The 16,833-nt window shown below is 39.4% G+C and overlaps 2 protein-coding genes across 2 annotated transcripts; both read left to right on the top strand.

Moving 5' to 3' along the window:
* Window positions 1-235: 235 nt before the first annotated feature.
* On the top strand, window positions 236-6,806 carry LOC102689238 (vesicle-associated membrane protein 8-like). Its single transcript, XM_015341519.2, has 3 exons — window positions 236-384; window positions 4,203-4,361; window positions 4,880-6,806. Exons 1-3 carry the CDS (start codon window positions 370-372, stop codon window positions 5,042-5,044), a joined length of 339 nt encoding a protein of 112 aa, XP_015197005.2. The 5' UTR covers window positions 236-369; the 3' UTR covers window positions 5,045-6,806.
* A 2,696-nt stretch (window positions 6,807-9,502) lies between these two features.
* vamp5 (vesicle-associated membrane protein 5) lies at window positions 9,503-16,589 on the top strand. The gene is made up of 3 exons (XM_006625551.3): window positions 9,503-9,994; window positions 12,645-12,791; window positions 13,840-16,589. Exons 1-3 carry the CDS (start codon window positions 9,992-9,994, stop codon window positions 14,074-14,076), a joined length of 387 nt encoding a protein of 128 aa, XP_006625614.2. The 5' UTR covers window positions 9,503-9,991; the 3' UTR covers window positions 14,077-16,589.
* Window positions 16,590-16,833: the final 244 nt, after the last annotated feature.

Genomic DNA, 16,833 nt, shown 5'->3' on the forward strand with positions numbered 1-16,833 from the left:
ACCTGTTACCTGGCTGGTTCTCATTTTTATAGTCATTGCGTATTTTTCTTTTTTGTTTTGTACTGTAAAGCGCTTTTAACGGCGCTATATAAAAATAATGTTGATTATTAAGTGGTTCGTAGAGGAGCACCGCCCAGAACTTACCTGTCGCCCAGGTAAAGTCATGACGTCTTCTGTAAGGTCATGTCGTAAAAGGAAGCAGGAAGGCGAGACTCTGCGGAGGGGGGTGAACCGAAGGAATTTAGTTCGCTCAAAACCAGGAAGTTACAGAAAGCCTTCGTTTTCGGCTTTGAAAGACAGGCGAAGTGTTCAAGAGACAGAAACACTGAACTTGCTCTCGAGGGAGGCGGTGGTCTTTCGTCTTTCATAATGGAAAACAAAATGGTACGTCTGATCGGTTAAAGTTATACGTTACTTGTGTTTTCGTCATTTTCTTGATCCTCAAATTTACGTATGCGTTTTTTTTCCTCCTAAGATAATGGGGTTGTAGCCGTTGTATGGACTGGAGGGGTATTCGATGTTTGTTTACATCTGTAGTGAAGCTTAAGACACGTGATTCTTTTAGTAACAGTTTATTTTTTGGTTGTCAAACACTGAGTGTTGTGAAGTCAACTTTTAAAAGTTTTCTTTTGTTCCTTGTACGGATTAGAAAGAGCCGTGCAAACTGTTGTACGCGGAAGGGCGCTTAACTTGGTTACAGTGGAGTCGGTTCTATGCTACTGTACGAGACTGAGCAATGAAAAATTATGGTGTGTGTATATATATAGTTTGATGAAATGTGAATATTCGTATTCGCAGTTTTAAAGCACTTTGGGGTTGACTTTTTCGTCGTCAAAATACCAGAGTGTTACAATTTAATTTTAGACTTTCCGGAAACATGTTTATGTCAAACATTATTATTATTATTATTATTATTATTATTATTATTATTATTATTATTATTATTATTATTATTCGGTCACGTATTTAAGTTACTGAAATATAATTTCTGTAGTGTAGTATCATATTGTGTTTTGTAGCGACACGAGTCCCCCACTTAAAGTAACGCAGGAATTGAGCCGAAACTACAGTGAGCGATATAAATCTTTCTTTGGATCAATACAATTCGTGCAAGAATGTTAAACAAGATACTGTATTATTCACTGATATTAGGCTGTTGCAAAACTTTACTTTTGTTCTTATCATCTGACTTATAGTTGCTGTTGCAAAACATAACCTAATCCTCTTATCAAACTAGTTATCGTTTTTGCGGTTTCCTAAGGAAATCGTACTTTTCCTTTAACCTCTTACTTAACTAATTTGAGGAACAAAATTGAGCCAACCGTTTCATTTTGGAATGGCCTTCTCGTCTTTGGTCAGATTCTTGCGGTGGCAGTAAATACCAGTTAAAACGCTTCACAGAGAAATGATGTCGTGAGGCCCAGCAAGAAAACACAGGAAACATGTTTATTCCTCTCATCAAGTAAACCGTCTTTCACCTTTCTTTACTGTTTACTGTTTTAAAAAATACATTTTTTTTAGTTGAATTGGATGCATGGGGAAGAAATGATACGGCTATGATGCAAAATATATGGTAATCCTAACGCTTTCTGAAGATCAGAAAAATCCGGAAACTAATTTTCATATGGTGCAAATCAATGATGATTTGTCGATGCTACTTGGTGTGTTCACTTCCAGTGTCCATTATCCAAAGGTTAATTTTTATTATACTCAATATGGGAAATATGTTTTTTCTTAAAAGACAAGCCTTTAAACCACTCTGTAAGAAGTCAGTCATGTTTTTTTTATCAGTAAGGTGATTCTTGTCTTTGCAAGAGCTTTCTTTCTTTCTTTTTGTGTCGCTTATCTCTCTGCTGTCCAAACACACGTGTTGTGATTCACATTTTGCTGTTCCAGGGAGGTTGTGTAAAAAAAAAAACAGTCTTCCAGCAAGTTACGGGGTTTCATTTGGAAAATATTTCTGCCCGAAGAGAGGCTTAAAAATGTTCTTGAGTTTTTTTAGCACTTCAAATACTGAGAGAGACTTGTGAAGACAGCTCACACACCAGTTGTGTGAAAAGACGTTTTGGCTCTTATCTCGCACAGAGCTCCTGTTGGAGACCTTGAGAGGGGTTTGGTTTGGTTCTCACAGGGGGTGAAGAGGCATCAGCAGTTTTCCATCATTGCTTGAGAACAGTCTGCAGAAGAATGGAAAGCTGAACCCTGAATTCATTCAGGATGCGTTCAGCTGACATTGGATCTCTGTTTAAAAGAGAGTTGCTCCTTAATTTTTGCTTTTTCACTATCTGAAATGTTTGTGGTTTACATTTTGTGCACTGTACTGTATGTTTATAAGAAATGTCTGAATGAGCTGGTGAGCCTGTAAGCACACTAATCTTGCCTTAGAAGTGTGACGTGAAGAGTCTGTAACAGTGTGGTGGCCCACCTCTTGGATCTTTAACAGATCATTAAATCCAAATAGGAGAAAAGATCACATGCAGCTGCTCAGACATGGGTTCAAATGGATCTGCAAACATTGTTCACATAGTGTTGAGATTGTGCCCACCAATCACATTCCCAATACAACAACATAATCATACTTTCACATCAAACTCACTGGTTCTACTACTTTTAAATTGTTACCTTCAGAGTTTGGGAAGACCATCAGCAGGTGAATTATAATATTCGATGGATGTTTTCTAGGGGAAGTGTGCTTGGCAAGCCTAACCGTGGCAAAATAGGGAATACCAGTTTTTAAACTACTTGAAGAGTTTGAAAAAAATCAGTTTGAACCCCTATTGGCAAATGATACCTTCACCACACACATTGCTGTTCACCAATATTGTGTTTTACAGCCAGTAGTTCTAGTAACAGCACTAGTATTGGCACTCTACAATCTACACAAACCTTAGTTTTAAACAGTTGTGAATAAGACTGAGTTTCTAAGTGCAACCCTGTCTGTTCATTTTCAAAGGGCTTAATGCCACGGTCAACCATCCCTGTTCTTGGAAAGCCACAAAGACTTGGGTTTTATTTATCAGAGCCCTTAATAAATCTGACCCAAGCGTTCCAGCTACTTAACACCTAATGATATATGGACAAACCTGTATAACAAAACACGGGGTTGTCTTTCTTCAGGACTGGCCACACCTGCTTTATACTATACCAAAAGAAAATAGTGAGGGAAAAAATAATCAGTGCTGTGGAGCAGAAGAATGCTGGGTTGAAATCCATCTGCATGAGGAGAGCTGATGGAGATTTCAGATGTACAGCTGCTTTTCTATGCTCTGGAGGAGTATTAGGCCCAGCGGAGCAACAGTCAGGGTTGGCTCTCTCCTTGTTTGTGTTCTGGCAGAGCAGGTTAGCGAGTGTCACTGGGGAGGCGAGGCTGTGCTGACAGAAGCACACAACACCCTGGTCTCTAGGATACGGCCTGTTCCCTTCTCACTGAGATCGTCTGGGGATGGGCCTTTCCCACTGGCTTTAGAAACATCCTTCCTAATTCTGTAGATCAATTGCTTTTCTCCAGCATGGCCAGGCCAATAAGATATCAAGCAGTCCATCTGCAGTGCACACGAGCCATGAGTTCCTCATATTTTCACTCCAATGTAAGGTGATCCCTTGATAAAAACTGTTAATCTTCTCCTTTTTCTCCTTCACTACTCTTGCTTTCTGGAATTTTACAGGCAATTAGTCTCTCATATTCATATATATTAAACACTGGATTTCAAGGACCTGGGATTAAATCAAACTTTCAACCTAATATGTGATGTGTTTCCATTAACATTCACAAATGAAGAAGGCTCTTCTTTCTTTTCTTTACGTTTCAGCATGGAATGAACCTATACGCGTTTCCATTAAGCAGATGCAAGAAGCTTCTGTCAGATATACAGTTGCTTCCCACTGGAATTTGCTGTAGGCAGTGTTGAAGGTGTGATGTAGTTTGTGTGTAACGTGCCCCTGTCTGGGGAGTGGCGCTGTGTGGCTCTGAAGTCAGAGGTGCTTGTAGCTAGTACCACACTAAACACTGTGATATGAATAGTAGGTTTCAAACTGTTGACTTGCTTCATTTTCTTTTAAAAGCACCTTAAGGATCAAAATGATTTGAGGACAGAGCTTGGGTAGGTCAAACACAGACTCTAGACACTAGTGCGTCTCTGCTTGCTCTGGGCTTTGACAGTCCTGCTCTAAACCACCTACTCCTGTCTCTGTGCTGGTGGCAGGAGCAGGGAGCCGTAAAGGTTGGTGAATCTCGGGTCAAGACTCTGCAGAGCGAAGTGGATGGCGTCAAGGAGATCATGACCAAGAACGTGGAGCGCATCCTGGAGCGCGGAGAGAGGTTGGATGATCTGATGGGCAAGACCGAGGACCTGCAGGCTGACGTGAGTCTCCCCTCCTCGTCTGTCACTCTGTCTTCCTCACTCGATTTTTTTTTAATCTGCTCTCTGTCTCGCTCTGGACTTTCAGTCTCTTTTAGCCATGTGCTTTGCTTTCATCCTCCATAGGATCTGAGGTCTGGACAGAGAACTGTCTTTTCCCAGTGGTTGTTTCTGGGGCCTTGTAACACCATTCTCACCTTCTGCAGTCTTACCGCCTCCATCCTTCATTCCATTATTCTGCTTTTATTCCTTTTGCTACTTTCTCTCCTCACTCTCTGGTAGTCCCACATGATGGAAGGAGAATGAGTTCTCATTCATTTTGTATTTTCTTCCATTGTCTTCCTTCCTATGTCCCCCTCCCTTCTTTTCTCTCATACTCCCCTCTTCTCTTTCATTCTTTCTCTTCCTCCCTCTCCCATCTCGTATGCTCCTCACTCTTCAGCTCTGCTTCTCTCTTTCTTCGATTCCCGGCCTCCCCCGTTCTGACTCTTATTGTCGATCCTCCCTTCCTGTCCCCGTAGGCCCAGCACTTCAAGCACACCTCTACGAAGGTGGCCCGATCGTACTGGTGGAAGAACGTCAAGATGATCATATGCATCGTTGTTGTCGTTGTCATCATCATCCTCATCATCATCCTGTTGGCCACGGGGGTCATCCCCACCTCGAGCTCCAAACCTTCTCCCTGAGTCCTCACTGCCTGTACGGCCTGGAGGTTTTTCTCACTCCACACACACACGCCATGTCCCTCCGAGCTCCCCACTAACCTCTGGCCACTTGTCTTTTTTTGTTTGTTTGACAGAGGAGTGAGCTGAAGTATTTGAAATTGTGATAATTGAAAAGGAAAAGGGAGTGAGCCATTTTCTCTGTAAATGGTGCACCCCTGTACTCCTACTCAACCTGTGTGTGCCCCTTGATTTACACAATCTAACACATCCCTGCCCCCCCTTGCATCTCAGACAGGTTCGATGATGACTGCTCAGTCTGGAGCTGACCTGCCTGCTGTATGCCACCTGTACTAACACATCAGTTCACTAGAGGGCATTATATCCTCCAATTTGGAACTCACCCATTTTGATGTAGGAGTTTTTTTGCCATTATGTTTCCTCCCTTATTTATTTAACCACATTTATATATACAGGTAGGACTATTCAAGTACTGTGTGTACATCACAGACCATTACAAATACTCACAACTTGGTTATATGAATATTTTTTTCTGAAGTAAGCAAGATCATTAATTCAGATCTTACAGACTTAAGAATTATTGTATACATGTCAGTGTATATATATATTTTTTTCTTGGGTAAACAGATATAGAGTTTACTATAGTATTAGTTTGTGCAAATGTTATGAAAATTCATTTTCACAGTGTTTTCCCAGACATTCTGTAGGCATGCATGCCTGCACCGTGATTAAGAAAACCAGTTCTGTTTTCTGGAAGGAACCTTTTTTTAGCTAGGAGAACAATGTTACAAGAATGTCCCTGAGCCTGAGTAATTTTGCTCAGGCTCACAACTGGACATATTAGTTTAAATTACATTTATAGTCAACAAATGTTGGCAGTTACCTGGGCAGTGTCCTAATCAAAGTTTGATTGTAGAGAAATATACTTCAAAAATCTGTCCACCTAAGTTACATGGACAGAGGGTCTTTAATAACGAATAGTTAGAGGTGGCACTTTAATGTTACACATAAGCTGGAATCTGGGAAGCAATGTGTTTTTTCCCATTCCAAATATGGAAAAGTCGCTTTGCATTATGAACTAATAATGTATACCTTTTCCATTTATTCCTACCCTAAAATGGCTGTTTAGGACTAACTTTATGTCTTTTTCTGCCTTCATTATATTCTAATTCGGTGGTGATTTACTTAACCGTACAGTACTTCAGGAGTTGAAGAGTGAACAGTAACCTGTAAATTATTAGCTGCACCTTATCAAAGTGAAGTATTTCAATTCATATCAACAGACTACTGCTGCTTGAGCTATAGTCTGTTTCTCCTGTTTGCACCAGAGTTGTCTAGGTTTCTGGGTCCACTTTCAACTTGTTCAAAGGTAAGGTGTGGCACTCAGTTTTGGAACCAGGTTTTTTACCCAAGATATTTTTGAATAAAAAAATAAATTTTCTTGGCTATTGTTCTACCATCATGCCAGAAATGGTATTTTAACTGTTTTGATAAGAACTTCTAAAGATACATCACCAGCAGAAGTGCTGCAATGACTGTTTGACATTAGAGTTGAAATGGTGAGATGGAACCTGTGATGCTAGTTCTGAGTAACCAAGCGATATCTAACACTTGTATATTGTTAATGTTATGTTACTCCACTGTCTGTTCATTGCAGAAATAATTATAAGATACCTCCTATAACCCTGTTACTGGCCATGTGCACAAAAACTTTCTTTAAGAGATTTTTTAATGCTTTGAATCATTAAATGCATTTTTTCTCTCATTTGTGTCTCTGGGTTAAAATCTGTTCAATTAAAGAATTTATTTTAGGATGTAAAAAAAAATATTTTAGAACAGTTAGTGTTCTGAAAAGAAATGAAAAATGTAACCCTTGAAAACTGTGCCCTGGGTTTAATTAAAGTGAACAGAATCGAATGCATGTTGAATTATATGCAATGAGATTTGTCAATCTTTGGGTGATCCATCCACAGAGTCCACAATAGAAAGTTATTGTGTGTGTGCAATATGTAGCCGTAAGCTACATGTTGTGTGCAATATGGGAATAGCTCGCTTCAGTAATATTGATGATTTAGAACAGCTGGGTTAAAATTGTCAGTATTCCTCCCAAATTTCAGTTAAGAATATTAATTTACTATGTGTTAAGATATAATTATTTATCAAATATATTTTCCTCATTGTGTATAATTAATTCTTTTCTCGAAGTAGGCTATGTAAAATCTTTCACAGTAATTGCAAGGACTGTACTCGCACATTACAAAAGCCAAGGAATTAATTTACAGTAACTGGCTGCAAAAAGATTCAAGTCAGCTGCCATGGGTCTTCCAGGGCAGTCTAAGCCAAAGTGCGCATTACTCTTTGTATGGTGTGTGTGTCCTAAGGAAAGTTATGAGAGTCATCATAGGTCAAAGGGTACAGCTTTCTTTGCAAGAAAACCAACATCACCAAAATGAACCTCTTCACTGGAAATTTGATCTCGAACAGCCGTTTTCCCACAGGCTGTTCTCAGGTTGATTTAAGTAGCCAATAAGATTTGTGAGATTTGGTTAACAAATTAACTTGTTCTCATTAAGCAAATAGGCTAATACTGGGTTTTGGGGTGTTATGCAATTAACTCAATTTAAACTTGAGAAGATGCATAACCCTAAACATACTGTGATTCTCCAATGAGGCAGTAAAGTAGTTAACTTAGACAATCAAACTGTACATATTCTTAATAACTTTTTATCCGTATACTGTGTGTAGAAAAATTAAAATGGTAGAACAGGTAAGATAGTTTTATTTTGATTATTTTCCTGCATGTATTAAACTAGAATAAGACTGTCAATGCTTCATCAGCATATCATATAATCAAAGCCATGCAACACAACTATAAAATCTTCATAGGTTAAAAATGGCATTTTAAAGATATTTTGAAGTGTCGGTTCCAAATTAGAAACCACTCATTTCATCTACTAATGCCACCGAAAGCTAGTGATGTGGTGTAGTCATTCATGTTAGAAATGAATGACTGAGGGTGACGTCGGCAGTACCGGTAATTAATCACAAGAGGGAGACATTAAATGTAAACATCAAGACTGAAGTTACTGATTCTTTAAAGAATGAAATCTATAAAATAGTTGAGCAATTCTGAACTAAAATTAAGTGGAAAAAATATTTATTTTTCCTGTCTCCGTTTTGGTCTGTCCCTTATCTTCTGTTCTAAATATGCAACTACTGTATTGCAGAAAGGGGAAAGGTTAATTAAATTGCGTTATCAACAAGACTTCTGTGATTTTATTTGCTAATCTTTTGCAACTCTCTTGGACGATAGCACTCGACATCTCTGTGGTTCGCAACGGAGGAACTAACAAATATTAGCTTAAACACATGTCTGTTTTGCTTCCGTGGTTAAATCCAGGCCTTTGTCATTAGGTTTTACCATTTCAGAGTTTAAGGAAGTCATGCCTGCAGGTGTTCAAATGAAGAGCTGTGTAATTTAAAGATAGCACTACTAGTAACTGCTGAGAGGAACTGAATCAAGAATCACTTCGTTTTCCGGTTGTCTTCAAGCTTTTCTATACGAAATAGTTATAAGTGAGGTGAATTTTATTGAAGGTGATATATATCTCACTAAATTAAACTTGCCGGTGCAAAGCATAACACTTTAGCACAACACAGCTCATGTAGTTAATTGTGAATGACTACAGTGCATCTAGTTACTGTATGTGTACATGACTAATCCTAGTTCAGTACATGTGACTACTGTCCATTTAGTCGTGTGTACATAACTACAGTCCTATAGTACTTCATTGTAGATGACTACAGTCCTTGCAGTTATTTTTACATGTATGTACTAGTTCTGTACATATGATTGAGTGGTCAGTAAGGAAGGACCACATGCACAAACACCTCTGAAACTCGCTTATCTGCACTGATGATGAAACTAGTGATGGCAGAAGCGGAAGTAATTGTGGGGGCTTCAGGAAAGATTTTGTTTGCATACGTAGAAAAAATATCTATGGGCCAGCACCTCACAGTGCAAACAAGACAATGACCCAGGCAATGTGATCGAGTACCAAACAGTTCATCGGGATAAAACGTAGAAATTCTTAAACTGGCCAAATCCAGGATAAAATGTTTGCCTGGAGTGATCCCAAAATAAAACGTATGTTGTCTTTACGAATTATATTAATCTCACCTACGATACTGCCCTAATAATTCTGGAGGGAACTGTATGTACATTAGTCAGTATCGGTTCACTATCTAATTTATTATACTTTATTTCAGATTACATATTATTATTATTTCAGATTACAAACATACAGATTTACTAGCATTGTTTATATAAAAATATATAATATAGTATCATATATATAATATTGCTGCTGTGGCTTCACCGCTCTAGAGACACTAAGGGAAATTAGGGCGGACTTTTTTTCAAACCACAATGTATGACTTGAGTTTTTTCCAGTTTTTTTCTCCACGGCTTTTGACAGCCAGGAACTGCTGAGCAGTTTCTGACCGACAAAGCGAAGGAAGAAAAAACAACTTCCACATCCCGAAGTCTCGAAAACAGCTGCCTCGCGTTTTTTTTTCTCTTCTTCTACTTCTTCTCGAGACACATCTGTGTCTTAAATACACTTTTTGCCGACCCCTGAGTAAAATATAAACGTAAAAACCAGTCTCCGCAGGCCTCCACCCCCAGTCTTGTGGGTGGTGTTTTGAATGCCAGTCATCCAGAGATAGGGAGAAAGAGAAAGGACACGGTGGAAGCGAAAGGGCCTAAGGACGAATTCGTCGAGGGACGTAGAGCTGAGGTTGAAGTGTGTTCATCAAAAAATAAACTTGAACAATAGCAGAAGGTTGTTGTTTTTTTTCCCTTTCCTCCGGGAGCGACTTTGGACGCAACCCGACTTCGTCGTAGGCTGACGTTTTTTGTTCCATTCAGGCAGGAATAGGACTGTCAGAATGGTAAGTAGCCTACAAAGAAGAAAATAGTACAAAACCCCTCAGATCTCTTGTCCAGGCTTTGATAGTGTGTGTATTGGCGATCAGCCCAATTTCCGTTGCCCATTGCAGTTCCTTAAAGCTCCGTTTTTGGGCCGCTCTTTGTTTTTGAACTATGTTATGGTTCGCTGTGCTTTTACTTTCATTAGCTACAGGCCTCGCTGTTTGGGCTGAAATACTGTTTGATAAATGCTGTAAATATACTCGCGAAAATATCATTTCGGACACGCACCCTGTTAAATGTATAGATAAAGCTGAAATATACGGGGACTTGCAAGGGAATAAAGTTGAAAAGAATCGCAAAGCCTGACTTTTGAAAGTCAAACGTTGTTACACAAAACGGAATGCAGTTTTTTTTTTAATTTGGCATTTGTAAGTGGGTCCCTGCTGTCGCACACGCCCCTGTTTCGGTCTCGAGGTGAAGCAACCGTGTTTTTCCATTCTTGAAAATGACCCATATCAGTGTAAACACTGCAAACCAAGGTACAAAGTTTTGTGTCAGTTTATCTGTACGCAGCGAAAAGGGGAAGACGTAATAAATTAAAGAGACAAACACCACATGGCGAAAACTGATGTTCAGTAACCTGCGGTTGCTTTTCTGTCCGATTTCTTAGGGTGTCCTTTTAAAAAGTTAAAGCGTTCAGCGGTCCAGTTCTGTATCCCCGTATTATCCCGCATCCCACTGTTTTCTCAAAGTGAACTCGGTGGCTTTACTGCCTTTAAAATGCACCAAAGTTGATGTAATAACCTCCGAAAATGGTGATGCATGTATCCGCGATCATCTTTGTGGTTGCACACATTAATACAATTAATGGAAGACATTTAAACACGTTTTCCATCAGATAGCTGCAATGCCTGGCTTTCTACTCTAGGTGGCGCCAAAGAATTACAGCCTTTGAGGATTCAGGTCCACGCGAGTGGCCTCAAAATGACCAGAGCAGAGATAACCTTCCAGGCGGTTCCTTATAGACCTTGAAACCTGAGTGAACATCAGAAACGGGTTAATAAAACGTGACTACCTGTAATTTGTAGGAAAAAAACAACTACACAGGCTGGGTTCATCTGTGCATGCAGTTTATACAAGCGCGTTCAAAAAAAGTCACAGACGAACGGTAAATGAAAGAAACAAAGTAAGGCATATACTTTGAAATGGTTTTACGGGCTCTAATTAACACGGTCCTGGGCGTGCCTATCTCATTTAACATGAAGTAGTCCAAAATTAGTGATAATCAAGAGTCTGGAACTCTTGCTTTAAGATAGAAAAGTACTATTATGACCAACTGTGCTTGTAGCTCTAGGGATTACAAGGACTGGAGAATTGCTCATGTAAAACCAATCCCACTGAACCAAGTAATTATAGACCAATAAGTCTGACTGTTAAATATAAGATGGTTATGGAAACAATTATTAGAACTAAACTTGAGGATAACCTATTTGGAAATAATATCTTAGGAGTTAGTCAACACGGATAGAATTATTTTACCAAACAACAAGTGTAATACACACACAGGGCATATGATACATTGTATTTAGAGTTTCAGAAGACTTTTGATAGTTTGTCAAACTAATTAATTTATAAATTGCAGACGATGGCCATTGGGTTGACAATTAGTCATTAAAGAGAAAACAGAAGGTACTACAGATAGCGAGGGATATTACAACTGGGGTGATGTAATTTAGTTCTTCTTCTCCACAATTTGTGGAAGCAAAAAAGCAAACAAAGCTAACAGTTTAAACTTTTTTAAATGTTAAAATTGTATAATGTGCTTGTAAGGCCTCATTTATAATGCAGTGTACAATTCTGGTCATCCTGTTACAGCAAAGATATTCTGTTCTGGGGCTGAAGGCAGTGTTCTGAAGGAGCTGAAGCTTTTTAATGTGGAGAAGACCACAAGGATGATAACACTGTATCATTGATAAAAGTATTCAAAATCCTCAAAGGCATTGACAATATCAACCAAGTCAATTTATTCAGAAAGAACAGTGAAACTCAAACCACTGGACACAGAAGCCGTTACTCTTGCTTCTTTCAAGAAATGGCTGGATGAGGTGCTTGGATCAATTAGCTACTAATTACCAATCAATGCAGATGAGCTTGATTGAAAAACATTCTTAGGCTCTCATCTGCCTGTGGTGATTTGATAACATTTCCTGTGCGGTGTGGCTGGTAGTTCTTCTGGTAAGAACAGCCTGCTTCCCAGAAAGGCATCAGACTTGTTCCAACAAGCAACTGTGTAAGAAGAATGCATTATTACATGTTATGTTTTAGACTTGATATTTTTATCTGTTGGAAAAGAATATTAAGTCAGGCATTGCCAATAAAGCTTTAAACTTTTGCTACTGTGTGCTAGAAGGGTGTCCATTCCTGACCCCAAAGAAATCATGCCCAGCAGGTCTTCTGGATAGGACCTGGAATTTTTCTTCACCACCTGATCTTCAGGACTCCTACCCTGTAGTTCATTTATTGGCTTGTAGGTGTTCGTGTAGGCACACTATCACAGCTATCCCCAGGAGAACAGCATAGAAGCTGTGATTATGTATGTGATCCATGTTGCAGTACAGAAATCCTTATCCACAGCACAGTATCCTTCAGCCTTTTTCCTTGTTGTCTCAGGGGGACAGTGGGAACTCCATGCTCCAGGAAACCCAGGAACAGGCGGAGGAGGTGAAGGTCATCATGCTGGAGAACTACAACAAGGCTCAGGAGCGACACGGAAAGTTGGAGGATCTGGAGGACAGGTCCAACATGCTGCTTGAGAAGGTGATTGCAGGGTAACTGGGGTGTATAGGCAGACTGCATGGTGAGAGATAGAAGTATTATCTGGAATGGGTCTTGCAAACAGTGCAGGAAGACTTACCTGTTCAAGCTCTACAGTTTTTGCATCACCAGCAGGTTCAAGATTAAATGATGGTTTCTGATAGACCGGTAGGAGGCACTTTTCCCTCAAGACCAGAATTTCCAATCAGCGCCCCAGTAAAGTGATTAATGTCATAGCCAGTGGTTTAAGATGGAACTAAGCAGCAGTTTGATATGTAAGGCAAACCCAGGTACAGGGTGAGAGAGAAACAAAACAGGGAAGCTGCAAGCAATGTGGTGTGTTAGCAGGCTGGAGACTTTGGCAGAGCATGGTGCAGGCAAACACAGTCCAGGGTCTGGGGTCAAAAACAAAGCATGATTAAAAGCTCAACAAAGATGGAAGCACAGCACTGTGAAAGCACGAAGGCAATTCCACAATCATAGTCAAGAAAAGCAGGCAAGGCTCACAGCATGAGAATACACAGTTCCAAGGCACAATGGGTAAAATCCAGAGTCAGGGTGAAGCTAGGGTTGAATATGCTGGGAGAAACAAGCAAGAACACAAAAACAAAGCCTGGCAGTGAAGCAAGGTTTAGAGATAAACTTTACAACAGAGCCCTCCAGCATTGTCCGAGCAGAACTCAAATATTCAGATCCACCAGAGGCTGGAGTGGTGTTACATCGCCCACAGGTGATTCAGGATTCTTGTCAGTATGCATTTCAATGGAAACCAGCACTGACTGACAGGTGATTAGGTGTGGCTGGCTGCCATGGCAAACACTAGCTGGCTTCACAGTGCTCCAGGAGGAGGTGCACCTCCAGAAGGTGCAAGTAATATATGTGGTAGGTAAATTTACATTTTGTGTTGATTCTGCAGCTGCTCATTCACTGCTGTGTGAATGCAGGAGCCTGGGAAGACACAGGTGTTGCCAAGAGGACTCTGGTGAATTCATTCCCACCTAATTTGACTGTGTTCTGTCATTTAACAGCTGATGTCCCTGTTCCTTTCCAGAGCAAAGGGTTCAGCAAGACCACTGGCAAAGTGGTGCAGAAGAAGCGCTGGGAGCACATTAAGATGAAGCTGTTGTTGGTGTTCATCGTGGTCTTAGTGCTAGCTATCATCATCGGGGTGGCTGCAGTCATGGCCTCGAGCCCGGGCTCAAGCTTGAGCTCCAGCTCCACCTCCATCAAAACATCGGTGCCCCAGGTGACAGTCCCTACACCTGTAATACCCGAAGAAGAGACATAGGCAAATTGTCTTCACGAAACAGAATCTCGGGGAGGAGAGCGAGGGTGAAGAGAAAAAGTACAGTAAGCCTCCACCCATACCCTCCTGGGGACAGCCTACAGGATTTCACAGACTTTAGACTTTAGGAAGGGAGCAGAGTCCAGGAGAGGCCTGTGGGAGCCGTACCGCCCATGGCAAGCAACTCTGCAGTATCTAGCCTCACAACGGTACAGCTTCTTCGGCACCACTCGTTAATCTCAGCTCGTGGCTCCGCCATGTTTTTGATAAGGCCAGACTTTGGATTGCAGGTGAAGTGGCCCAGGCTGCCTTCTAGCTCCAGAAGTTCAGAATTTGTTTCCAGAGGGCAGCAACGTCCAATATGATGCCTTCCAATAGGAGATCTCATTCTGTCCCCAACATTTCTGAAATTCTGAAATATACTATGTCAAACATTTTGAGATACCGATTTAACCTGCATATGTCTGCACACATAGGCTTAGTATAATTCAGAAGAAGCCAATCTTTCCCTTGTTTTGCTTAAGAAACCAAGAATATTTCTTTTGCCTTTTTCTAAATGCCTCTTGCTGTAAAACAGCATCTAGTTGAAGTTAGTGATTACATTTCTGACCCAGGAATGATAACACAAGCACCTTGTTGATATCAGATTTGTTTTCATAGGAACTTTGGATGTTTTTTTTTAATAGACAGAAATGGTTTATTCATCAGTGGAAAAGTTTCTTGTTCTCAACATAAAAATAAGTTTCCTATGACACATGCATCTATTTAAATGCACATACAGGGACACATTCTCTGTGGAACGGCGTGCGGGCAAATATATGCTCCATTCAAACTTAGTCCACATTGCTAATGTGTCATCTTTTTATTTCCATGCAGTGATATTTGCATCTTCTATTATAATTTCTGACTGCATTTAGAATTGCAGATTGTTTTAAGTCTCAGAGGTGCGACTGGCATACTCCTGAGGTGTCTGCCTGTCAGAGCCATTTCTGATTTGAATGCTTCGAGCTCCACAGTGACCGACAGGAGAGTTGTCTCCAACTTTTTAAAAACTGTACAGGGCTGGTATGAACCATACTAAATGTGAAAAATATTCATTCATTTTTATTTTTTTTTACATATTTACTCATAAAATGTTAATAACTACTGAAATATTTTGCTCTCTGGGAGCACGTTTTGTCTGAGGAACTGCATAATTTCTTTTCCACGTAAGTTCTTTTACTGTTTAAAACATTTAAACCATCGCGGAAGATACCATTTAAACACTTGAGACATACAGTATGAGGGAATCCAAACAAGTGGTGGTTAGTCATGTCTTTCCCTTTAAGCATTACTCTTAATACTAATTTTCAAAATGTCTCCTTCCAAATGCCTGAAAATGACAGGTATCACCTGAAACTGATGTATCACAATTACAGTGTTACCTGCCAGATCTGACACAAGTGAAAACATATGTGTTCCTAGATTTTTAATCGATTTATGTTTCTAACCATGTTACACATTCTCTAAGTATCATACAATGTGATATGTGTGAAAAATACATCGTTACTACATAGATCTTAACATATAAAATACATATGATAGCCAAAGGGTTATTTTATACTGGCTTCTAAAAACATTTTCATGTGTTACTGTTCTATTGATCTAAATTCCGGAAATGTAATAAATATTTATCAGGTTTACTTTTCATTGTGACGATTGCCAGATATGAGGTGATATAAACATCATGTTGTATGTTATTGCTCAATGAAATACCAAACCCCTGACCAGGTAATTCTATAAAATAAATCCTTGTGTGGTTTTGAGTGTCTACATAAGGTTATACAGTACATGTAGCAGTATAGTCTAATGCCTTTTAGTGATAATGCTCTAGCACATGTGATTTGGGATTGTGGAACAGTAACACAAGAAGCTGCAAATTTACTGCCTCCTTAAGGCTACTATCGTGGAAATGTGCCTCATTACCCTTAATGTACAGTACCTTTAATGTAGCCAAAGATCATGAAGTTCAGCACAGACCTTAAAGTAAATTTTACTGAAATACAGTGATGAATTCTGTTTGGGTTTCTTGTTAATAAATGAACAATAGAAGGTAGCAACAAAGTGCCAGTTTTTGGCTATCTTACTAAATTTAACCATCTGATCTTGAAAAGTTTTAAAAAAGTAATGTACAACCATGTTTTCAATTTTGGGTCGTTTTGTTATTCACTAGAAGAAGTTTGTTTTTCACTAGAGTCCAATTAAACAACAAAAAAATATTTTGACAGTTGTTTTAAATTAATACTCTAGGCCAATGTAATTTTAAAGGAAATTATTTAATGGAGGTTTGGATGATTTACCATGTGTATATGTGAAAATACAAACGTGTTCAAAATCCAGTCACAAAAATACTTGTGTATATTTTAGTTTTGTCATATTTAGATGGATGTGTACTGTATATACACATTGCACTTTACATGTATATATATACAGTATGCAGAAGTCAATACACAAATAAATTTCATGTTATAGATTCATTTTATGGTGTGACATTTTGTACATAAGTATACTGAATTGTGAATCAAATATAAAGGAAGATAATTCACACATTAGTGGATTATTTATAATTCTGTCTTTCAGGTTGCTGATCCACAGATAGATTATATTGGCCAGTGTTCAGCTAACAAAAAACATTTTCTTACACATCTTATGCCATTACTTTCATAAATATGGTGCTGGTGATTTAATTGATCATACTTTTTATCAGCGAAACTGTATGCT

Source organism: Lepisosteus oculatus, chromosome 2 (assembly GCF_040954835.1).
Source record: "Lepisosteus oculatus isolate fLepOcu1 chromosome 2, fLepOcu1.hap2, whole genome shotgun sequence".
In the NCBI taxonomy this organism is placed as follows: domain Eukaryota; kingdom Metazoa; phylum Chordata; class Actinopteri; order Semionotiformes; family Lepisosteidae; genus Lepisosteus; species Lepisosteus oculatus.

Coding starts and splice junctions, on each gene's coding strand:
- vamp5 (XM_006625551.3), top strand. Junction 12,792..13,839: donor CCAACATGCTGCTTGAGAAG/GTGATTGCAGGG, acceptor GTTCCTTTCCAG/AGCAAAGGGTTCAGCAAGAC.
- LOC102689238 (XM_015341519.2), top strand. Junction 4,362..4,879: donor CCGAGGACCTGCAGGCTGAC/GTGAGTCTCCCC, acceptor CTGTCCCCGTAG/GCCCAGCACTTCAAGCACAC.